Here is a 23,992-nt window from a genome sequence, read left to right on the forward strand (position 1 = left end):
TCGTGTGTCCATCGGGTGTCAATTTCAGGACCGTGTGACAGGGGCTTTAATGAAAAAAAGAGTATTCCTTGTTCGTCGTGTATTGAAGAGATTTTGTATTTATTTTGTGTTCATTCTTCCATACATTAATTATGGACCTTTAAATATATGCATTTGTGAATAAAGAGTTTACCCAAACGATTTAATAATTTATCAGAAAGTCTTAGTCCTACATCACTTTTAGAAAGGAGCCAGCCCTGGAACACAATTCATTCAGTTAGTATGCTTCGAGAGACAGCCACTACGGAACAGCCGCACAGGATCAGACCCTGACAGCCTGCAGCGACCTGTGACCTTTAACACCACAACCCTTAACATGTCTTCATTGTGTCCTCTCCCTCCCACATCTGTCCGTCCCTGTGAGTTCTGCTGGCCCTCGCTGTGTCCCGTTGTGATAGAAAGTACAGTAGGTACAGTGTTTGTATTTTACCACCCTTCTTTACATTCCTTGTCCTGTCTGTAAGGAAAGCATGCTAATGTCTCCTGTCCTGCATATCCTACCTGTGGATTCATTCTACCCGTCTGGTTCTGTTTGGGTTGTTTTCCCAACTGCTTGTCAAATATGCGTTTCAAAGAGACTCTCTGTGATTGTCTTATTGGCCGTGTCTCAATTCAGGGGCTGCACCCTTTGGAGTACGCAGCCTACACAGTCCACGGAGGACCCAGCCCCCCAGAGGACCTAGACCGGGTAGGCTGGACCGAGCGGCCTACGCAATGAGACGGTCTAGCCTACGGAGCACTTACCGTTGCGCTGCTCGGTTGCGCTGCTCGGTTGCGCTGCTCAAGTAGCCTGCTAGCAAATTAGCTTACAAGCTGAAAAGGATCCAGACACTTTACTTTTCAATCTGGTGGAAATATTTAAAATAGGCTTTTTTTTGCTCTACCTCAAAGCAGCATGAGCTGAATACAAAGGTTGTAATGTTGTCCCAAAGTTTAATAAACAGTAAAACATTGCAAAATGTCAGTGAAATAAATAAAGCTAACAGCAGCTACACGTCAGGGTAGCATTTTATAAATCCCACCGTACTGTAGGCTATACCGGTCTAGATGTTTTCACTTTGGTCTGTTTATGTTATATAAAGTATAACTTATCTATAACAGAGCCAAGATCTCTGTATGACTTTAGTAAACTTCTGAATTTAATTTAAAAAAGTGTAAACAACAGTGCAGTACGTCCAGCTAGCTAGTTAGTGTCACTAACGCCACATATTATTTAACGAAAATGTACGTTTTAATGCCCCTTGGGTTTGACGTGTGACGTTAGTTAATTTAAAGTAAGTTAAAACCAAATACTCACATTTATTAGTGATTCCTCCGTTTGCGGCTGCTTTTAAATCCACTCTGCTGGGGAGACCGGAAGCCATTTCATTTGAAAAGAACTCACTCTTCCCTGCGCGCATTGCACCCTGGGATATGGTAGGCCGCGGAGTGTACATCAGATGTATCCTTCAAATCCGGGAAAAGAAGGCTGCATTCGTGGGCCGCATTCAGAGGAGTCTCGTCTTTTTTTAAATTGGGACAGCCTTCTTTCGGCGGAAGTGACGTAAGCGGTTTACAAATGCAGCCTCCGAAGGGTGGAGCCCCTGAATTGAGACACGGCCTTTGTAATCACACTACAAACCCTAGAATGTTTTGAAACTCTATTGAGAAGCTGTTTGAGTTCAAAGTGTTAGAACTTAGCAGGGTAGATACAAAGGGTTTTAACGGTTTCGTTTAAATAGAGGAAATAAAAACATTCCTATCGATATGTACATTAAAAAGGCGTAGTACCTGCTCATGGTTCTGATGAGACATTGGGAGTTAGAGGAAAGATGGGAAGCTAACTCAATGGCAGTAATGTTATTTGTTATTTGTTATTTGTTGACTCATATTTCCCCAGCTATGGGGGGGGGGGGGGGGGATCAATCTTACCTGCTGGCTGATGTTCAAGCTAATTGCTGCAGCTTGGAGACACACCCCATATGCATGCAGTAAAGTGGAAATGTATTATTATATAGTCAACAGAATTGACACAGCCTAATATTAGAAATCACAAATGCCTGAATATGCGTTTTATCTGTGGTCTACAGAATCCATCCTCAGACCCTCAAACTATCCGCTGCAAACGTCTATCACAGCTTTAAAAGCACTTCCTTATTTTACAGTAGTTCAGTGCTCACTACGGCTGCACTAATTGGAAGAAATAACTAATTGAGATCATCTTGAATGATATTGTGGTTACAATACGATTCAAGATATTGGAGGTATTGATCTTTTTGACCACTTTATGGTTATTATGATTGAAACATACAAATGAGCCGTTTGAGTGTTTTTAAGAGGATCATTATTTTTTGTTTGATACTTTTATCATATTTAAAGACATTTTAAATATGATGCTTCCGGTGACTTAAATATTGCACTAGTCCATATCGCAATTTTGATGAATTGTGCAGCGGTAGTGCTCACATTATTCCTTATGCAGATAGTGATTAGGTTGTGCTCACTAGGATGTTCACACATAAAGTGTTGGATCGGTAATGCTTCTTCTATGCATGAGCTCGTGAAGTTGGTGCTGATGGGGACGCTGAGTATGATGAGGAGTCTGATGGTGTGCCCACTAACTCACCTTTCCTTTGTTTGTCTCCCCCCGCAGGTGAGGTGTGAGAGGGAGGACGGTGAGGAAGGGGAGCTAAAGGATCCCGTTGTGTTTTGCATACAGACGGGGCACGCTGGGACCAGGACCTACTACTTCAGCGCAGACAGCCATGAGGACCAGGAGCAGTGGATCAGAGCCATGAGCCAGGCTGCAGCGGTCCCCAGTGAGCCGTCACAGAGGTGCTGCTCTCACACACACACAGCGAGTGAACAAAGTGTTACTTTTGAGCCAGCGCTCCCCTAGTGGTAGTATGTGCTATTTATATCTTAAAGGGGACCTATCATGTAAAATGCACCGTCTCCCCGGTGCGTCGGGGAACTCACGCCACGTCAGAAAATAAAACCCTCTCTCTTATCCTCCGTACCCAAATCTTTTAAAAACGGGTGTACAACGAGCGGATACAGATTTCCATCCGCTGTGACGGCAGCGGACCCACAGAAAGTTGCTATCAGAAACAATGCCTGACGTGTTTTGGACGTAATCTCGTCTTTGTTTACATTAGCAAGCCTCGCTAACACTCAGAGCTAACCTGTACTGGAGAGCACATGTGTTTAAAAAGCAGGAAATGCAAAAAGAACTCACCTTGTGATAAACCCGCAAGAGAAAAAGCATTTCAGCTCCATACTGTAACAATAATCCTTGATGTGGTTTAAACAGGATGGAGTTTTATCACAGGAGAATTTAACTTTATCTCCGGTAGAATTCTGATCAGGCATTAGCTCCGCCTCCTCTTCTTTCTTTTTTCTTCAAGCTAAGGACCCAAGATCCGCGTTTCTCTAACAGGGCTGCAAAAGAGGGGTATGAGCAGATCTGTTTGGTATTATGAAAAAAAACCGTCACAGACGTGTTTTATATAGGTATGGCCCGACAATATATGTTTCAAATATAACATGATAGGTCCACTTTAAAGGAATGAAGCAGTATTACTCTGAGGTTGTTGCTGCCCTCTGGTGGTTCCGTCAGAAAGACTATAATCAACTGCAGTCTATGGCAATAAGACAGTTGTTGGTATTTACAGCTTCAGTTCTTCTATACATCATACTTATTCCTTGCATACGGTCTACATATTTCAGATTTCATAATAATATAATACAGAAATTGTTACTGATCAGATACTTGACCTGCTGTTACATGTTCTGATTTCAAATGGCCACTCTGACTCTTTTCTTCACATTCACAGAGTAAACCCCACAGTGGATCCAAACCACACTATGGTGACCAAGGCACCACACACACAAACACACAATGATACTGTCAGTGACCCCCCCCCACACCCTAAGGCCAACGGGGTCAACAGCCTTGAGACACCCCCACCCGCCACCCCCTGCTCCGTTCAGGAGGGAAACAATAATAACGGAAGACAAGGAGAAGGTGAGGATGGAGGGGGGAGAACAGGTCCGGACCCCGCCTCTCATCCAAGACCGCATCCAAATGGATGGGGCAACAACGGCCCTCGGAACAGCAAATCCCCTCTATCCAGGAGTCCCATTGGACATCATGCCCCCCAGGGCCACCCGGAGGGGCGGGGGTGCCCCCCGCAGGACAGCAGGGAGCAGCAGGAGAACGTTGTGCTGAGGAGGGGCTTCGTGCCCAGGACGGTTCCAGAGAGGGTGGCTCAGAGGAAGAGCTCCATGGCCCAGCTGCAACACTGGGTCAACCAGCGAAGAGGCATGGCCTCCGAGGAGGACCTTAACAGGTAGACCAGACCCCCCCCCCTCCCCTCACTCTCTCTACACTCTATCTCAGCGTGTTCTTGCTCCTAGCTTCAGATCATGGTCATTGGGACATACTGTACAAGGATGTGATCATATCAACATTCTACCACCTTCTGCATGTGATTGTTCATTTTTATTTGTATACAGTACCATCTAGAAATATTATTATCAAAGCGGCGGAAGAAGTACTCAGATGTTTTTCAGTACTTAAGTAAAAGTAGAAGAACCAAAGTGTAGGAATACTCTGTTACTATTAAAAGTCCTGCATTGAAAATGTTACTCAAGTAAATTACAAAAGTATTGGCATCTAAATATATTTAAAGTACCAAAAGTAAAAGTACTCATTATGCAGATATATTTATGATAGATTGGCTCATTTCACAATCATATAATGTCTATAATAAAGTGCCACAAAATGGTACTTAGGTACAGTAAATGTACTTACTTTAAACCTCTGGCCTTGCACCTACCTTCAGGGTTGACAGACGTTCAAAGCCCTTATTCGTCTCTGGTAATCACATTTTTTAATTTTTAGAATTTTTATATTTTCTCAACACAGGAAAATACATGCTTTGGACGTATTGAAGATGTTCTAGTGGCACAATATGTCCACGCAAAGTGACTGCAGGTTCAATCGCAGGCACAGTTTATAACCTGCAACTGTAATACACAAGGGGACTATCAATCCAGCTGGAGCTGCTGGACTGGAACGTTTTTTGCTACGTTTTTAGCAGATCTTTTCATAAAACCTACTGTTGTGATGAAACTCACTTAAAGGTTAATACCGGTTCTGGTAGAGTTAGGGTGATGTGAAATGAATACGGGATACAGAACACACAGTCTTTTCTTAAACCTTCCTGTCCTTCCTTCCAGCCCATCTCATTACTACACAGTGAACCAGGGGCTTTTGGCGGACTTCTATGGCTACCCTGGTGGCCCCCAGTATATGGAGGAGTGCCCTCTTTACCCGCCAGGGGTCCGACCAGACAGTATCTGCTCTGTTTCTGCTATGGGGGGATACGACCCGCGCTGGACCGTGGAGGAGAAGCGACACTCGCTGAGGGACGTACCCCATCAGCTGTATGGAGCCCCAATGCAGCGGGACCAATGGGGGCCGGCCTACTTTGGTGGAATGGAAAAATCCATGAGACGTCTGTCTGTACAGCCCCGCTCCAGGTCTGTCCCCAGGTCCCCGTCCTCGTCCTGTGGGGGGCCCTACTCGCCGATGCAGCACAGCTTCGCCTCGCCTGGCCGCTCGCCCTCCACTCACTTCGACCGGCTCCCGGCCCGGCTGAGGGACGACGTGATCTACGCTGACCCCTCGGTCTACAGCCTGCGGAGGTCTCTGAGCTCCCCAAAGGTAAAGCAGTGATGGCTGCAGAAGCATACAGTGCATGTAGAAGTAACCTCACAACTAGACCATTTCTTTTCACAGGCCACAACTCACTTATACTGGTTTTAGTTCAATCCACGACTCTTGCGTAGGGGATTCAATATCTTCATTTCATGGTAACAAGCTTTTATTACGTTTTCCTACTACAATAAATGAAGGTTTTGAGTTTAGGAAAGCTAATAAATGAAAACGTTCATTGAGGGAAAGACATAAGGCCCGTCAGCAGAATAAAAAGATTGTCAATGAGGCTGAAAGAGAGAATAACAGATGAATGTTTAGTTTTCATCTTCCTCCACTCTAACAACTTTCATTCGTTCTTCGTTCCATTCATCCCTTCCTTCCTTCTTTCCTTATTACCTTCCCTCCCTCCCTCCTTCAGTATGACTACCCTGGTGAAAGGAGGTCCTTAAGCCAAGGATTACACCACTACAACTACCCTGTATCCCCTTCCGTCCACAATAAAATGGTACGTTCTGCTAATATGCTGTCCTAATAACTCACACACACAGTTCTGGTGCTCGGCAGTCTGGAGTCGTTATGGCAACAGTACAACCCTTTTAATAGGGGGAATGGGGGGGGGGGGGGGGCAGTCTCTAAGGACTAGTAGGTTATACTAGCTGGCTCTGTATCGACCCTGTCAGACGTTCAGCTGTGTGAGGGTCAGGCTTAGCGATGTGGACTCTCGTGGATGCTAATGCGTGTTTGCACTTCTGGTTAGATGCTAACTACATGTCCTTGTCTTAGTACCTGTACTCTAATCTAACCTAGCACACTCTAAAGCTGTAGACACACGTGTGTGTTGCTTTACACCCGCCTGTCAGTCCTTCCCCCGCCCCGTGTTTCCTCTCCTCCTCTGCTCCTGTCCTGTCCTGTCTCTATGGGGCTGGGGATGCTGTTATGCGCACATGGATGACTCAATGTGCTTGTGAGAGTTTACATATTAACAACATGTAACCTCCATGGGCTCCCCTGCCTACACTCGTGATCGATGGAAAGCATTACGAGGCACATTTTGTAAAGCTATACATAAGTTATGTTGATAAGTAAGCAGCAGTGCTTGAGCTTGACCTCTAGCGACTGGTTATTCACTCGGAGATGGCAGTTTGACCAACATGATCTGATCCTAGTGCTTTTCCTCAGTGGGTGGAGTTTGCTTGGTTGTTATGACTTGACCTCATTCTCCCACTGTATCCAACACATTATGCCTGCCTGCATGGAGCAGAACTCAGTGGACCATCGACCCATCCCCCGACCTAAAGACCAGGATGAAATGAGAAGGGAAGATCAAGACAAAGCTGCATTTCGGAAACATGACATGGAAGCATACATCACTGCCAGAACGAGACTGAGAGCTGGCACAGAGGAGGTGAAGCTGGAGGAACTCAACACAAAGATAGGCTGCAGGCAATCCAGGATATCAGCGCCCGAGGTTGTGTAAGTCAATGTTGCAGATGAGCTCAACATGGTCTATGATCATTTTAAAGAGTCATCAAGGGACTATAACTGCACCACCCTGTGTGGTTCCATTACTATAAACTATCCTCCTTTGCTGGTAGAGGTCATAGGTCATGGACTAGTGGATGGCTGAAGAATGATCAGGGTGGACGTTCACAACAGAAACGTTGTACTTACCTAATAAAATAAAAACAATTGATCAAACTCCACCTGCTGAGGAAAACCTTTGTAAATCCAACCTGACGCTGGAAACAACTCAAACGAGAGCCTGATTCTCTGCATCTGGACTCTGCTGCCTCGGCATACCCAGAGAAGGTTCTGGAGCTCTGAATGAGCCCGCCGTAGGGCCAGGAGCTCGAGACCCTGTGTGCTTGCTGCTGTCTCCCCTGAAATACTTGTGTCTGTACAGTCTGTGTGATTGTCATGTGTGTTGCGGTTACTGCTGCTTGGTGCAGGAGGACGTGTTAGACCTGCAGCTCCAGCGTAACCTGGATTACTTAGACCAGCAGGTAAGAGGACAAACACTCAGAGCTCGTTTACATGCTGCTATTCCCAGTCAGTGTGGCCCAGCGCATGGTGCCCTTCCCTTGTTTAGTCCTTATAATAGTCTTGTGTCTAGCTGATGTTGTCTTCCCTTCTAAAGGATGCTTGCCCTTGAAGTCGTTCTAAATAAATGTTTTCAGCTTACCTTAACAAAGTATATCTCAGTCATCCTGTCCACTTGTCGTCAGGTCTCTGTAATCTGAGCTAAATCTTCAGGTGCTCCAGGGAAGCCATCTAATTGGCACGGTTACTCGAATGGTGAAGCGCTCGTCCTCAGCAGCAAAGCCCTGTGTACAAGTAAGACAGGAGAGAGCCACAGGGAGGCAGGCTTCAGCTAGCAGCCCTGCTTCTTCACACTGTTTGTTAGTCCAGTGTAGTCCCAATTTACCGAGGCCTGCAGAGACCTCTTGTTGACAATACGTCTTATATATATACAGTATATACAGTGTATATAGATAGATATACAATACCCAAGCCTGCCTCTCTTTGTTCAGTCCTTGTGTCGTCTGCATGTGGTCTGTACTATCACTCAGTCAAACAGTTTCATCGTCTGCATTACTCATTTGTAAGCTCATATGTGCTTTAACTTGGATGATCTGTGTGACATGAATTGTCTCATCTACTCATGTCTGCTTGGAACCCTTTGCATATATTTGACGATGTTCAGCCATAATCTTATGACTGTGTGAACCGTATATATGCAGAATGGAAGCGCAGAATACAGGTGTCCAATAACGTAGTGTTGTCGTAACAGAACTGTTGGCAGTATGTCCTGCTGTTCCCTTATGTGTCCCTGGTCTATTTTGGAGTATGTCTGGGCCCTTAAGAGTCCTCAAGAGACCCTGAAAATGCAATGAAAATTGACTGTCGTCATATTTTGTCTGGAATGTGGAAGACTGACAGACACCCATGTGACACCTACAGATCCTCGCAGACATGGGAAGATAAAGACGTTTGCATTTCAGAATGGGCCATTCCAGTTCTGCTGTTTCTTAGAACTTCACACTCACACTGGGTCCTTCCTTAGGTCGTGAGCCACATATCTGCCATGACATCATTTAGACATTAATAACATATAAATAGTTAAGATCAATTACAGAGCAGGTTATTTTACATTTACAACGTTTTAATTATCAATAGAAAAAAGCTGCAATATTGGTGGTTGGTACACTGATAAGCTACTTTGTATTTTAGTTAAGAGTCTGCCTACAATCGAAAAAGCTGGGTCACAAAAGGGAGCCTGTCCTGGCCACATCCCATCGTCCTTTGTGTTTCCCTTTTCTGTACAGCCTTGTTAACATCTACCAAGTAAGCTCATTTGTGAGGTCCATAAAGTGTGTATAATCATTTCCCCCACTGTACATGGTGCTGTGTAATGATTGGCGTCAGACCCTATTTACACGCATACGCATACGAACCGAATACGATATCAAAAAAGTCTTCCATTCACACGAGACCGCTCGAAAGCGCTGGAGACGCTGTAGTACATATACCGGGCCTGTAAGTGGCGCTGTACTTCTGCCACAAAATACACCAAAAGCTGTCTGAGGACCACAGATGGAAATGAGCTATTAGCTATAATCTGGCATATTGCATCTCTTCTCTTTGCTGAGATTAATGTTTTTGTATGCATGGTCCTTCTATAAATAAATACAAAAACAAACAAAAAGCAGCGAAGAAGACCCCCGCACATGGTTGCCATGGTTGCCCTTCTGTTAATGCCCCGTGGTGGATTTAGCAACATGTAGTTCATGTAGTTCTCCATGTCCACTTGTTGCTGATGGTTGTGGTAGAGCAGCTGTAGCTTCTGCACTAACATCTGTAGCATGCTCAGTATAGCTACTGCGACTGCCCATGCTACGTCCGTGTCCGCGTTTCCGTTTTGACCTCGTGTGAACGAACGAAAGAGAAAAGTAGCGGATACAACCGTTTGCATTCTCGTGTGAACAGCACCTCAGGCATTACTGTGTCCAACATTATGTTCACATTCCCATTGGGTCAAAGTTCTTGTGTGGACACATTGTTGATGCAGCAGCGGTGTTCAGGTCGTGGTAGAGGGCTACTGGGTTTTACTTTGATCTTGTATCAGTTATGTTTATAAAATGTTAGCATGAAATATTTCAATGTATTTCTTCATTCTGAGACATTAAGCAAAGAGCTGGGACATCTATAGATGAGGTGATGTGCAGGGATGCGTTATCAGTAGGCCAACACATGTCTCTATCAGGTGTGAGAGTGAAGTTCTTCTCCCTCCATTCACTGATTGCAGATTTGGAATGCTGTATTTTGTAAAAACGTAATCACCTGCCATATGCTAACATGAACCATCAGCCATGACAATACTTACGAATAGCTGTGTCTTTGTTAAAGGACTGATGATACTTCTCTACCAAGCAAAGCTATATTTTCTCGCTGATTTTCTGAATAAATGAAGCTTTATATTCTTCAGAATAAAGAACATAAGTACACATTGAATGTTGCTTTCCTCTCTTAGTTAGTCTCGTCACTGTTGGATCAAAGTTGATTTAGAAAATGTTTGTTTGAACAGGTGCCGCCTCTCCATGATGTCTACAGCAGAGAGTTATATCCCACACTGAAGCTCAACGAGATTGAAACCAGCGTAAGAGACACTTGATGCACACAATACACATATTTACTAGTGCTGGGGGGAAACGATTATTTTGAAAACGATTAATCGGGCGATTATTTGATCGATTAGTCGACTAATCTAACGATTATTTTTCTGTTGTTCAATTCATAAAAAACGTAATGTAAAAAAAAACGTAATGTAAAAAAAAATGTGTTCACGATGCTGTGTCTCAGGGGATCTTAATATTTAACAAACTATTAATGTGTTATATCAGATTAACGGACATAATCTCAGCTAACTGACGATACAAACCATGTTTACCAAAACAAAATACAAGTCTCATAAGAAGCATCTAAATGACCCCTGAGCGAAAAATGCTAACGGACATTGAACTCAAGATAAAAGTACCCTTATTACTTATCGTAGCTGCACATACAAGATATCCGATTAAAGCTGAGACTCCACAGATTATGTAGGTATATAGTATCATCACTGAGCGATCCAGACTCGCGACAGGGGAAGCAAATACAGTCATCACAACACGTACCTTTACAGAGCTTCTAGGGAGATCGTCTCACCACCGTAGCTGTCAATCTGATCAAAAGACGTGTTCAATGGCATTACAATGAGAAAACACGCGGCTGAATCGGTTAATCCATAGGTTTTTAACGTCTATGTATAACAAAATGATTGAATTTATAATCCATAATTCCATCTTTATGTAAAAATCGGAGAGCAAATGCTAGCTGCTAATGGTAGCCACCACAGCTAGCTGCCGCTTTAAATGTTCCAACATAGCCGTTGTGCTTGTGTGGTATGCCAACTCCATTTGGCAAAGACTGCAAATGACAATATCTTTGCGTTTTGGACTAACTTTAAAATATTCCCATGCTTTTGAAGACCTAGGGCGAGATGTTTTCGTTTGAGGGCTTCGTGCGCAATCCTGTGAGGAGGAGGTGGTAGCCGTTTCAGTCTCCACGAACTGCTTGTTGCTTTGTTTACACACCCACGTGTGTGTAGCGACGCGTCAACGCGGAAATATGTCGTCGACGATATTTTCCGACGACGTCGACGCGTCGCTACAGCACTAATATTTACACACACTCATACCCTGCTCAGATCTGCCCACCTCACGGAAGAAAGCCTTTTCCGTTTGGTTATTAACGATCATTAGTGCAACACTTGTAACAGATTATTTTTAAATGGCTCTTTTGGTTCGAAACAACCTGAACACGCCTCTGTCATTTCATGTGAGTTACATGTCCTAACGTCCATAATGTAATATATACATGTTATCCATTTCTATAAAAACATGATAATGAGCTGTTTCCTGTCTGAAATAGAAACTCTTGGGTCGGCTGTGTGAGCAGAACCGCATTCTGAAAGACCACGAGTCTGTTGTTCACAGGCTGAGAATGGACAAGGTACTTCATTTTCACAAAGATATACCATGTGTTTAAGAAATGTCTTGGAAAGCTAACTTGTACTCTTCCAATAAAACCCACAACCCTTTTATTAAACTGAATATACATTATCTCTGAGTTCTTCAGATGTTGTTTGATTTGAGGAAAAGGAGAAGAAAGCTCCTTTCCAATAATCGCTTGCTCTCTTGCCTCCTCCCCTGCCTGCCTGCTGTTCCCAGGACAGCCTAGAGGAGGCGCTGGTTGGGACACATCAGGAGATGGAGCTGTATCATAACCCTCCTTTGGCCATTGAAAAGCTGCACTACAAAAAGGACACTTTGCAGAACCAGCTGATCAACATCAGAGGGGAACTCTCCCAGGCCTCCAGTGTAAGTCTCTGCAGAGCACGCCTCCACACAGAACAAGAGCACGCTGTAAAGAGGACTTTACATTGTAACATATTGTGTTTGGTCTTTGTTTTTCATAAATACTGCACTTGCTGAGTGTGACTGCTTGTATTCGTATCTCACTCAGGCGTTAACCACCACTCGTATGGAGTTTGAAGCATTAGAGGACGAGGCCAATGCCATTCATGGGGATCTCTGGGAGCAGCTGAACGCAGGAGGGCAGGTGAGGCGCTCACAGGAGAACAGAAGAGCATGTTCCCGGAGAGATACCGTGAGCATCTGGAATGACTGTTCACAACATGTGTCTTCTTGTTCATATTCTGTCCAGATGATCAGATATCTCTCGCTTAGAACTTTGCCTGCATCGTAGTAGAAATGATTGGAATCTGTTCGTTGGGGCTCAGGAATACAGAAAATAGAATAGCTCAGCAAAAGTTCCTTCCAGAAGAGAAAGTGTCTGTTACTTTGGATCCATGGTCCTCACGTTCAATGGGTTCTAAACATAGTAGTTCCCTCTCTCATATGACTGTGTCTGTGTGTTTGCAGAGCGAGCTGGTTCGTCGGCACATCCAGAAAGAGTTCTGGAGAGTCCAGGATGTGTTAGAGGGACTGCACAAGAATAACTCGTCCAGAGGCACTGACACAGCCAAGCACAGAGGTAGCACAGTGGTGCGGGAAAGATTCACATGTTTGGTTTGAATACCAGTGTCTCTATCGTGTGTATTCTAACGACTGTATCTCCACCTCCCTGTCTTTCTCTCGCAGTGGCCAGCGGTGCTTCAGGCTCCTTTAGCACCAATAGTCCAGCCAGTCCCCTGAGCTCAGTAAGCATCACCAGCCCACTCAGCCCCTTCTCCCCAGTGCCCGGCTCCCAGGCTTCCCCCACCAAACAGCTGGGTCCGGAGGTAAGCACCGGACACACCCAGCCAGAGACCCACCCTAATCCAAAACCTAGTACAGGTCCATGCTCGGACTCTAGAACTATCCCTGAAGTGCGTCAAAAATCAAGCACTAAACCCCGTCCCAATTCATGTATAGTCCCTCATTTCAAATCCGACCCTAAGCCTAGATGTAGAGCCACAAGTTACCGGGAACCTGACACATGGCTGCATGCAGAACATATGAATTACTGTGGTTGTGAAAGCCACAAACACACCTTCCCTCAGCTCGCCGTCATTTTACAAAACCTTGAGGAGTCTTTGGGTAGATCAGACCCTGTGGTAGAGGGAACGGACCAACATGTCCACTTTAGAACTAACTCTAGCGCTGACCCACCTTTAAACGCAGCCAAAGCCTGGTCAGGAGAGAATATCCAAGACAAGTGGCAGGACGATCAGCATTCAGACACAGTCCAAACCGTATCGGCCCCACAGAAAGTCGGTTGGTTAACCTCAAATGTTTGCAGCCAAGAAGTCAAGATTGGCCTCAGAAAGGATGTCTATCCCGAGTCCAGCTGGGGTCGTGGCTCAGCTGGTGGAGACCTGCCCTCCAACAAACGTGTTTCTATTCCTGAATCCCAGATCCTGCTTCTCAGGGACTCTTATCGGACTGATGTGTTGTCATTATGCTACAGCCCAGATCTTATAACATCTTCAGTACCTTGTTTAAGAAGTGCTGGCCATGACACCCCGGTCCATCGTCAGCTAGTTTCTCAGTCATCATGTCAAGCGGCCAGGCCCCTCACGTACCCCAACAATCAGAGCGGACTTCCCATTGATCCAGCGGCCTGCACTCTAGCACAGTCTGAATCCCCAAGTCGTCCCTCAAGTAAAGTGTTCATGCAGACCCACCTTTAACAATAAATCCACCACATAATAGTTAATTCTTACAATTCCACATCCAATTACAACTGTTCGGATTTGTAATACTGTAAAGAGATTGACACTATTTTTTTATGTTGCTTTTGCATAACGTCATCCTGGCATCACGCTGAAGTAAGCCATTGGGTCTGTAGTGTCCTTTGCAGACACAATGTTATCTAACTTGGTAGTTTTAGAGCACTTTCATGAACTGCTCTGCGGGGGTCTTGAAGTGAGAATATTTGGCCAGGGTGTGGAACTGTAAGGGTTCACTTGCGCTGGCATGTTCTCTCAGAGATTCTCAATCCGTTGTAAAACCTTTCATGGTATCAAGTGAGGTTTCCTGCTGGTCTGTTCGCATGACTGTGCATGCCTGGTTTGGTGCACTTAAGGAGGCACTTGACTGCTTCAAGCTAAATGATCTTTCTGACTGCAGTATACCTTCTCTCTTAAATAGCTTTACAATTCTAACACATTTTCATTTATCAATTTATCAATTCATCCAATGCTGTTCAAATATACATGACTAAAGTGGCCCTCTTCAGTGTACTGTAGGGAACTAATGAGAAGGTGGGCCTCACACGGGACCCTCTCTCTGCTCTGCCTGGCTGATTGTCACTCCTGATGTGCAGCACTCTTCTATTCCACCTATCCTTTCTTTCCTTCCTCCCTCCCTCCCTCCCTCCCACCTGCCATTATGGTGATCTAGGAAAGTGTTCCCCCAAGGCCTCCCCTCCCTAAGTCCTATTACCCTTTGGACCCCTCCCCCACCTTCTCCCCCTCCGTCCCCCCCCTGCCCTTTGACAGCACCGCCTGGCTGCGCAGCTTGGGCGTCGCCGATGGTTATCTTGATGGTGAAGACTGTCACAGCAGAAAGGTATTTGGGTAGTTCTGCCCCGGTCCTGCCCTCGTTTCACCTCGTCTTAACTGTTGTCCAATTTCATCTTTTATAAACATCTTAACCTCGTCAACCACCTGAGAGCACTCATTGTTCCTCCATTTGTTCCAGCACTCACCCCTTCATCGCCCCTCTGTCATATCAGGCTGTATTTGTCCCGTGTAGGATATATTCCTTCGCTCTTTTTAGTGCACCTGCCACTCAAAGCCATGCCTGCTGCATGTTGTAACCAGAAGTGTACTACACATTTACATTTCACTTTACAATGCTCTCAATTGCGTTGCCAAGGACGAGCAGCACTTCAACATGGATATTAATCCTAGTGTTCAGTTATTTACAGCCGATGACCATCAGTCAACCCCTCCATGTGCCGATCCGTGTGTCTGGTAGCTGTGTAGTAATTGTAGAACAGGGTCACACCAGAAAGCAGCACAGTGAAATGAATGCACACATTGTCATGGTAACGGGTCCTGCTGGTAACATTGTTGTGACTCTCTAACCAGATTACATTTATTCAACACATTTCTACCACCGCTCCAAAACGTGCAATAACTAGGCTGGAGCAGGACTCTCAGGCTGTCATTGGTCCCTCACGGGGAGCTCATGAAGACACTTAGGACACGGCCATCAGAAGACGTTGGTGTGACATTTCACTGTTGTACCTGCTGGTGTGATCAGGATCAGTGCCTTGTGTGCAAGTGATGTATTGATCCTGCCCTGACGCGACATAGTCATCACCATGCACACCAAAGCACTAGCTAGTGCATTCTGGTTGCTCGGCAGCTTTGGATGTACTCTGACTGGCTTGTTGTCACCATCTTCAGGTTTGGGGTCATACATGTGAAATAATGTCCGCTCTCTGCCTTGCAGCTCATCCGTGACATGCAGGACCGGGACCGACAATCCACTTTGAATAAAGGTAACAACCTAAACTCTACGTAATAATAATAACAATCCTTTCTGTTGATGATCACAATCTAGCAAGTAACCCTTGGTATGGTGTACAGCGCCTCTTGGAGCAGGGTACCCCAGCCTTTTATCCCAAGAGCCCCCCCAAATGACTCCTGCTGGAATGTGCCCCCCCCCCCCCACACAAACTGGATGAATGTGAAGTATTGTGTTAAAGGAGGATGAAAGCGTAATTAAGGAGCGCTGTTGGAGTGACTTTGAAGGTTATTGGACTCAGGATTCATTCATCTGGATTCCCGCTCTGTGAAGAAATTAAAGGACAGCGGAAGTGGAAACAATTCACAAAGGGATTAAACTGTTTAAAACATATAATCAAAGTAAACCAGATTTTGCCGATGTGTTTATGTGGATTCAAAAGTCGTAAATAATCTACAAAATGGAGGAGACCGATCTGATCGGAGCAACTGTGACGAATAATCCAACTGAAACCGGCATGGACAAATATGTTTTAAAAATGTGCTTATCCAGAAAAGCCTGGTTTGGACACTTTACGGGCAGAAGAAACATTTCTATTAAAGAAAGAATTATACATTTCTGTCTTTTTATGCCTTTAATAGCTACTAACTTGAATTTTTATTAAAATTAATTAATCAATTATTTTTTACATTTTATTGTAATGTAGAGACAAGGCTTTTAGTGACAATCATGCATTGCGTTCCAATTATATGTAAAAAAAAAAAAGTCTAAATATGTTATTTGGCCTCAAACCATCTGACGTCTGATGATATTACTCTTATTGACATTTTAAGCCCCATCTTTGTTCCCATGGTTTCAACATGTTCTGTTGTTCTTTGCCAGTTGGCATTGTGCCTCCTAGAACAAAGTCCCCGACCGCAGAGTCCCACAGCCGCTCCGCTGCAGTGAGCTGGAGAGTTCCCAATGGAATACCGAGGGTACGTCAACCCAAACTACTTGTAAAGAATATCCAGATCTCTGACTTACATACTGCAGCCTGTGAAGAAAGGAAACCCTCCTCAGTGTGCACGGTGACCATGCTCAGCTTTTCTGAGCACTTAGATAAGTCTTGTGTTACTATTTTCTGATAACAGCAGATCACTTCTGATAGCTTAAACTCAAATATGTTGTTGTTATGTAAACATAAGGTATGTTCAAAATGGAAACAGTCTTACAGCATGGTGAATAACACCAACAACCAGCATGATAGAAAGGACACATGCTGAAGAAGTTGCTCAGGGGTTGAGAAGTTGATGTTTAGATATTGGGGATAGTATTCTTATGATAGAGCATCTACGACAAGAGTCACGAAGGTCCTGGTAAAATATCTGCTGTTTTATCAGTGTCCTTTCTTCCTCTCCTTTGACGGGTTTCTAAACTTCATGACCTCATATTTGTAAGCCGTGTTTTTAACAGCATTATGCTGATATGACCTGAACCTCATGCTCTCTCCATCTTAGTTGCTTTCTAGCTAGAACTATTGAAGGGCCAAATATGTTTAAAGTGACCAGAAAATGCCATCAGGACTACGACGTGCATCTGGCCTGAACTGAAGTGTGCTTGCATGCCACATCTTTTTCACAGGAGCGTCCAAAGAGCGCTGTGTTTCCTGCAGAGCTCAAATCCAAAATGAGCGTGGAGGAGCAGAATGAGCGAATCCGACGAAACCAAAGCAGCTCTGTGAGGGACAAGAGGAGGAGTCTGATCCTCTCCGGAGGCCAGTCTCCAGCCAACTACAAAGTGGTACGATCTACATCTGATATCCTGTCAAGCATTAAAACACTGAGTGCCAGACAGGAAACACGTAACAGGTGCTTCCAGGTGTATTGTAGTCCTACATGTAGTCCTACATGTAGTACTACATGTAGTCCTACATGTAGGACTACATGTAGTACTACATGTAGGACTACATGTAGGACTACATGTAGTACTACATGTAGGACTACATGTAGGACTACAATGTTAACCACATCGTGTTAACCACATGTCTTTTAATTATGAGAACAAGACATGTTCTTAACCAATCCAAGTTATTTGGCTAATTGTTTGTACACAACATCCATACGGAGCAAACACTAAGGTGTTTACTCATATCAACTTGTTTGTGCATGACAGCATGAAACTTGACAGAAAATGTACCGCATTTCTTTATCTCATATGAAATGAACAGATACAAATATGAATAGCGTCATGTGTTACACCCTGCTGACACCCTGCTGACACCCTACGTTTCAGAGGTAGCAGGTCAACAGCACACTTGGCATTTATATACAAATACAAATCAATACCAAATATGTTTAAACAGGCTATTCATCATTCTATTGACTGCATTAATATAGCACTGTTCCAGTCTTTACAATTACAAATCAGCATTCACACATTCAGAGAGAAAGAGGCTGCCATACGTCGACATGTTGACCACAGGCTTCCGGCTTGAGGTTGACCATCTACCTCCTGAGCCACAGCTGCTAATTGTAACTGTATTTGTAATTGTGTGTGTGTGTGTGTGTGTGTGTGTGTGTGTGTGTGTGTGTGTGTGTGTGTGTGTGTGTGTGTGTGTGTGTGTGTGTGTGTGTGTGTGTGTGTGTGTGTGTGTGTGTGTGTGTGTGTGTGTGTGTGTGTGTGTGTGTGTGTGTGTGACAGATTCGAAGGCGGCTGACAGCTCATGAGATTGACATTAATGACCTGGAGTTGGCAGTGCGAGGTCAGGGTCTGGAGTCTCCTCGGGAGGAAATCGCTCGCCTGAGGCAGCCGTACCACCTGGACATCAGCAGGGAGGTGAGGGACCCCCACCAGCTACCCTTTGCCAAATGAACATTGTGTTGACTCTGATGTCATGTGGAATGTAACTAGGTGCATGTAGTCAGTGTATTTAACTGGGCCAGACTCATACTTCTGCTTCAGCAACATTTACAAATGTACAGGCAGCAACTGATTATTTATTTAGAAGGTTTTACAAACAAAAATAAATAATAGCTGTTAAAATAGGAAGCAATTAATGCTGTTTTATGTGGGTATACTGTATGTTGCCTGTTAGGAGTCATCAAGTCAGGGAAAACAAATATATGCTCTCAGTAAACATCATAGACTACATCAGTGGTTCTCAAACTTTTTCTGTCAGGCCCCCCCTTTGGAGAAAAAAATACGTCTGGCCCCCCCAACACAAATAGTCAGGCTCAGTGGCGGCACCAGATATTGATTTTGGGGTGCTTGACGTTTCATAGAGGGTGCTCAAACATTTAGGGTTTCCCATTAAAGTACCGGTCGCTACAGTTGAGTTTATTACTGCAACACTCCCCACACATATACACAGTGTACTGTTACAATGAAGGCTCGAGGCATATAGGTGTAAGCAGGGGTAAAGTGCTATTTTTAATAGGTGGTGTGTGGACCTCACATAAGGGGGTCCGGGGGCAAGCTCCACTGGGAAGATTTATTTTAAATATTGAAGTGAAAAGCATCAATCTGGTGCACTTTGAAGAGATCTATGGATACATCTCTCAACACCCATATGAAACAGAACTGTAAGCAGATTTACTTTTTCTTTATGGATATTTTACAAATCACTCCCTTTTAAACTCTATTCTTGTTTTACTGTCATATAGTATTTCATACCTGTTTTTCATTTATTCTCTTATGTTTTTATAACTATAATGATCATATAAACGTGTGCCTCGGAAATAATTGTTTACATTAATGGTGACCAAAACGTTTGAGACCCACTGAGATAACACTGAGAGAGTGAGAGTGAAAAAATCACAAAAGCTATCATTTAAAACAATCTAGTTGTTCAATAAAAGACACAATGCTCATACTAGAGATGTTGCTGATCCTGAACGTTGTCCGAGTTCCCTGCTTTCCATTCTATGATAACGGCACAGACCACGGGGTGTTCGAGCATACACAAACACAGGTGATCAACAGTGTTGGCAAACGTATTTTACAACACAATATTTGCCGATTTTTCTCCACATTTTCTTAAATCTCAATCTCTACGGGATGGCAGCCATTCCATTCCAGTGTCTGTTGAATTCCAACAAAAATAAATGTTGTCAGTAGTTTAGAGAATAAAATACAAATATATGTATTTTATTCAAACACATAGTTATAACTAGTAAAACCAGAGAAACGGATGGTTTTGCAGAGGTGTCTCTTAAGTTTTCCAGAGCTTATAGGAACATTATTTCAGCTGCTGTTGTTCTTGTGTCGGCCTATTCGAGCTGAGCATTGGGTCGTCGCTCAAGAGGAGACGTGTTGATACATCATTTCTTAATTCCAAAACAATCATATTTTTCTACATTTTTTCTAAAATATAATTAGATGTAATTGTTTGTGTTTCTAGCTTCTGACTCCTGACAAGGTTCTGATCCCGGAGCGCTACCTGGATGTGGAGGACAGCCCCCCGCTGAGCCCCGAGGAGCAGAGGGAGAAGCAGAAGAAACTTGAGCGGATCAAGACCCTCATCGCTAAATCCAAGTGGGTTTCACTCAAACTTCAGTCATTGTTGCTGTGCTTCTGGTCCTAAACATTATGGACCCTCAGCTCAAATGAAGCTTGCTCCTCCGTCTTCTGGAAAGTGCACCTTGTGTGCAAACAGTGACACAATAACATGTCCCTTATGGCAACAGTGTGGCTCCTTAACGTGTTCTACGTTGTAAATTACATTGAAGTCGATTGAGAAGAATTATAAAATAATATAACCATACAAATAAAGTGTTTGTAAATAATGAGATGAATGTTTTAATTCAAATGAAAAGCAACAGCTACAATTTAATATCAAAGTTATTTCATATAATAATTGTTTCTCTAAACATGATCTGATAAATGCAGTTTCTTCATCAATGCTGCTTAATCATTCAGCAGACCCTAATGCACGAGTTACCGATATCATTCAGCGGCTTGACATGGACCCTCACAAAGTGCTCACTCAGCAGGATCTGTGTTCTGGGTTCACACGCAGCCTCCATCTCTCAGAGCTCACATCATGTTTAACTGCCGAGTAACTAAGGGTGCGTTCACCTGCCTTGTAGAGTCCGGTTGAATCGGACCCTGGTGTGTTTAGCCGCTTGGTGCGGTTCATTTGGGTCGGTGTGAACGCAGTCCGAGACCTCTGAAGTGAACTAAACAACCGGACTCTGGTCCGCTAAAATAGGTGGTCTCGGAGCGCTTGCTTGCGAACTCTGGAGCGGTTCATGGTGTGAACGCAGTCCGCACCAAAACATAGGAAGCGCAGTATTTACGTGTCACAAGAACGCGGATGTCTTCAGAAATCTTTAGTGAAAGAGTCTTTCAAGACATCCGCGGTTGTTTAGTTAAAGAGTAAAGCAGAATTAAGAGTTGTGTCGTGTGAACGCAAACCGAACCTTCTGAAAAAGGAAACAATGTAACAAACTGTGGTCTGGTGCGCACCAGAGAGCGGACTATGAGGTGTGAATGCACCAGAGAAGTGTTTCCCCTGTCTTCATTACGGCTCATTTTAGCTTGCTTACAGAAAAGATCAGATAGAACTGAAGGTATAAATGTTAATAACAAAGAATACACAAGTTCCTAATACAGTAGTATGCAGGTGATGGTGTATTAAAACATGTATCACAATCTATGACAAACAAACTCCATTATTCATCTTTTTCTTCCGTGTCTCTTTTCGTCCACCCGTGCAGTCTGCAGAACATGGTGCCCCTGCTGGACGGGCCGGTGGAGGGGGGGGCGGGGAGCTCCCAGCAGCAGCTGCAGGAGCAGGAGAAGCGCATCGAGATCTCCTGCGCCCTGGCTGCCGAGGCGTCGCGCCGCAGCCGCCTCCTCTCCGGTGAGGACCGCTCAACCTCCGCATCCCTCTAGTGGCCAGAACTGTGAACCCTGAATTGTTGAGCTAACTTGCACAATTAGCACAAGTTGTGTTAATTAAATTATGATAACCTATGCAGACAATAGTTAACCTCTCTGGAGTGGTTTTGGGGGTTATTGTATTGTTGAATCATGGGCCATATTTGTACCCCTGGTGAGTAGTGTTGCAACACTTATAGAGATGATATAGAGAGCACAACATGAAAATGATTATCGCTAATGTGAACAATTTATTTTCAAATAAGTAAGCAATCTGTCCCCTACAACTTCAAAATCGACCAAAAATGTTTTCAAAAGCGGCCCACAGGGAGTACAAACAAGGCCCCTTTCAGGCCATTTTGGATACTGTGATGTCACAAACTGATTCAACATCCTCAAACACCCCCAAACCACTCCAACATTGTCCGTATGGGCCAAGCTATTTTGTTACCTATTGTCTGCATGGGTTATAATGCAATTTAAAGGTCACCTATTATGCTATATTTAAACAATATATTATAGGGCCATATCTATACAAAACATGTCTCTGAAGTGTTTTGCTCAAAAACAGATCACCCATTGTAGCATGCCTCATACCCCTCTATTTCAGCCCTGTTACTAAAGTGCTGATTCTGGGTCTGGCCCTTTAAATGTAACCGAGCTGCTGCTGACCACGCCCCCTTTGGAGCTGCTGCTGGCCACGCCCCTTTGAAACTTCCGCATGCAAGCAGTGAGCTCTGTGAAGAGAAGGCTGTGTACCAGCAGAAACTCAGCTAAACGCTGCCGTGATTAAACAACATATTATGTTCCAAACCACATCAAGCATTATTTCTGAAACAGTATGGAGCTCAAACGCTTTTTCTCTTGTGGGTTTACTACAAGGTGAAAACCTTTATCCTGGTTTTGTACACATATTCTCTCCAGTACAGCGTTAGCTCTGAGTGTTAGCGATGCTTGCTAATGTAAACACAGACCCTTATTACTTCCAAAACACATTGCGCATTGTTTCTGATAGCGATGTTTCTGATAGGGCCGTGGATATAAAGCCCGCCATATTTTAGTAATGTCGTCATGACACAGCAAATCTGGATCCGCTCCGTTGCACCCCCGTTTTTAGAGATGTGGGTAAGGAGGAAAGGAAAGAAGGGTTTTATCTTTCGGACACTTCCTGAGTCTCCTTACACACCGGGGAAACATAGTTATGTAAATACTCAAAAAGTGAATTTTGCATAATAGGTGGGCTTTAATGCTAATTGTGCAAATTGCCCACACTTGCAAGTTAGCATCTGGCAGTTTCTGGGCACCCGTACAATACATTTCTAACATAAAACGTGGGGGTACCCTTCATGTCTGGGTTCACAATAGGGCTCATTGAGCTGCAAACAGAGTACTACCTGCTCAGAAGTACACTGCACTCACCCCTCACACTGCCTCGTGCACATATACCTCCATTACTAACCCGACTCACATCTGAACACTAATGCTCATCTTTAGAAGTAACAGATGCTCAGTATTCCACTTCATCATGCATCACATGTCAATGCATGGGCCTATATCCTGCTAAACAACTGGATTTGTTTTAAAATAATCATTTGTTTTTAGGAACTGTATTACTGTGTAATTTAGATTCAAATTGATTAGTGAAAATAGTCAGAGCTGGTTTATGTGGTCAGGGAAAGGGAAGTTGTGGGCCCTCTGCTGGAAATGTTTCCTCTGCGACAAGACCCCGGATAAGCGGTAGATCAGAAGGATGCACTTATTAAAAGACAGAGAGGCTCACAGTCTGAGCCAGGCATCTATGACAAGTCTCAGGTTCCCTTCCTCTCTTCCTCCCTTCCTCTCTTCCTCTCTTCCTCACTGTACTCTCCCTTTGATTGGTTCACTCCTTTTTTCCTTTCCACTTTTGCCGTGTGTTCACTCCTCTCACCCCCCCATCTCATTCCAGCACAGTGCGCCCCCAGTCCCCCCACCTCCACGACCAGCCTGGCCCACCCCCCTTCCTCTTCTGACTTCCCTAACTCCGCCCACACCATGAAGGCGTGAGTAGTACAAGGTGAGTCTCTGATCCGACAGCCCCCCCCCTGTGCCTGCTTCCCTCTCTGAGACTTCTGTCTCTCCTCATGTCATCTCCTGGAGTTTATGATACCACATGGTGTTTAACTAATATTGGTCCTGATTACACAAAGATGCCGATGACCCATTGTTTGTCCAATTGCTCGATTTCAGCAAAACTTTGTAACATTAATTAGATATAATAATAATATGACCTTTTATTCATAGAGTGCTTTTCAAGAAACTGAGTCAAAATGTATAAAAACGTAATTAAAACAACAAATTATATAAAACACAACATTAATTACAGATAAAC

General features: G+C 44.2%; 1 protein-coding gene across 10 annotated transcripts in view; it reads left to right on the forward strand.

Annotated features, from left to right (window-relative positions):
• Positions 1-23,992, forward strand: part of plekha6 (pleckstrin homology domain containing, family A member 6) — a 150,167-nt gene that overhangs the window by 124,468 nt on the left and 1,707 nt on the right. For 2 of the 10 annotated variants that reach the window (XM_071203236.1, XM_071203231.1), the window contains 19 exons: positions 2,672-2,853; positions 3,855-4,370; positions 5,263-5,749; positions 6,162-6,248; positions 7,693-7,746; positions 10,329-10,400; positions 11,714-11,794; positions 12,013-12,162; positions 12,308-12,451; positions 12,727-12,838; positions 12,946-13,085; positions 14,689-14,856; positions 15,748-15,796; positions 16,645-16,739; positions 17,386-17,544; positions 18,445-18,579; positions 20,144-20,277; positions 21,462-21,607; positions 23,570-23,677. In XM_071203236.1, coding sequence (XP_071059337.1) covers positions 2,672-2,853; positions 3,855-4,370; positions 5,263-5,749; positions 6,162-6,248; positions 7,693-7,746; positions 10,329-10,400; positions 11,714-11,794; positions 12,013-12,162; positions 12,308-12,451; positions 12,727-12,838; positions 12,946-13,085; positions 14,689-14,856; positions 15,748-15,796; positions 16,645-16,739; positions 17,386-17,544; positions 18,445-18,579; positions 20,144-20,277; positions 21,462-21,607; positions 23,570-23,667 — 3,009 coding nt within the window. In that variant the 3' untranslated portion in view covers positions 23,668-23,677. The remainder of the gene's footprint in view (positions 1-2,671; positions 2,854-3,854; positions 4,371-5,262; positions 5,750-6,161; positions 6,249-7,692; positions 7,747-10,328; positions 10,401-11,713; positions 11,795-12,012; positions 12,163-12,307; positions 12,452-12,726; positions 12,839-12,945; positions 13,086-14,688; positions 14,857-15,747; positions 15,797-16,644; positions 16,740-17,385; positions 17,545-18,444; positions 18,580-20,143; positions 20,278-21,461; positions 21,608-23,569; positions 23,678-23,992) is intronic. The other 8 variants (XM_071203234.1, XM_071203232.1, XM_071203233.1 and 5 more) reach the window with 8 other exon arrangements.

Source organism: Pseudochaenichthys georgianus, chromosome 5 (genome assembly GCF_902827115.2).
Source record: "Pseudochaenichthys georgianus chromosome 5, fPseGeo1.2, whole genome shotgun sequence".
Lineage (NCBI taxonomy): Eukaryota > Metazoa > Chordata > Actinopteri > Perciformes > Channichthyidae > Pseudochaenichthys > Pseudochaenichthys georgianus.